Raw genomic sequence first — 1,081 nt, forward strand, 5'->3', positions numbered from 1 at the left:
TGATCGCAAAATTGCACAATGATTATTATTATGGTTGCACAATGGTCCTGTGCAGCCCTTCATCACTGCGACCACTACGTTATCTATAATATGCAGTTCAAGTAGATCTTCTGCATTAAAGATACTTATTTCGCAATGTATTACGGTGGTCATTGCAAAAATATTTAAACCATTAGGTAGTTTAAAAAAATCTAATTATACAAATTGTCTAATGATCATTATTAGCAAAATCATTTAATTATAGTATTACTACAATTACCAATGTTAGAAGTCCCTCTGCTGAGCAGGAGTACCTTTTAATGAGGATAATCCTGTCATATACGTACCCTGCGCAGTGACCATACTCTTTGCAGGGTTTGGACTTCCTTCATCTTTAGTATTGTGAAATGTCTTAAGACATATTATAACACGAATATAGGAAACTTATGTTTTTAATAGGAAAAAAAAACTATTACATATTACTGTTTACTTTCCGTTTTCTTAAGACTGTGTACAAAATCTTTGCCAGCCAATGAAGCGTACCAACATGATAAAAAACCCAATTCTAAATTCGAAACCTTGCGTCATAGATAAACAATTGTTTGGAACGTCGTTAAAAATTGGTAATTTTCAAATGTTATCATTAAAATAATGTAATCGAAAAATTATTAACTAAATACTTACCTTGCCATTAATGCCAAGGCCAAGGACAGTGTTTGAGATCTCATAATCGTCAGTAATTGGTGAAGTTTTCGGTGTTCTTGAGTTATTCATTTTTGAAACACTTTACGATTACACCATACGCTTTCAAAAACACTTTCACAGATAAAAACTAGTTTTACACAAAGTTTGTTATGTCTATTTTTAGAATATATTTTACACACTCGAAATTTATTTTAATTGCTATCGTAGTATTTTTTTAAAGTCTATATTAATACGGTGACACATCTGCCGTCCACACTGCAGAACTTAATACGTTCGTTGAGCAATGCGCGACAGTACTGCCAACTACTCATTCAACTCGTTATCAGTTGGTGTGCTACTACAGTTTCTCATACTCACTAGAACTCACCCTGTTTTCATTTCAATTCACTATATAGTA

The 1,081-nt window shown here is 32.6% G+C and overlaps 1 protein-coding gene across 1 annotated transcript in view; it reads right to left on the reverse strand.

Annotated features, from left to right (window-relative positions):
• Positions 1–753, reverse strand: part of LOC113232143 (MAP kinase-activated protein kinase 2) — a 78,884-nt gene extending 78,131 nt beyond the window's left edge. Inside the window, exon 1 of the mRNA XM_026466781.1 lies at positions 664–753. Coding sequence (XP_026322566.1) covers positions 664–753 — 90 coding nt within the window. The remainder of the gene's footprint in view (positions 1–663) is intronic.
• Between the last annotated feature and the right edge of the window lie 328 nt (positions 754–1,081).

This window comes from Hyposmocoma kahamanoa, unplaced genomic scaffold (genome assembly GCF_003589595.1).
Source record: "Hyposmocoma kahamanoa isolate Upper Pololo Valley unplaced genomic scaffold, ASM358959v1 67, whole genome shotgun sequence".
Lineage (NCBI taxonomy): Eukaryota > Metazoa > Arthropoda > Insecta > Lepidoptera > Cosmopterigidae > Hyposmocoma > Hyposmocoma kahamanoa.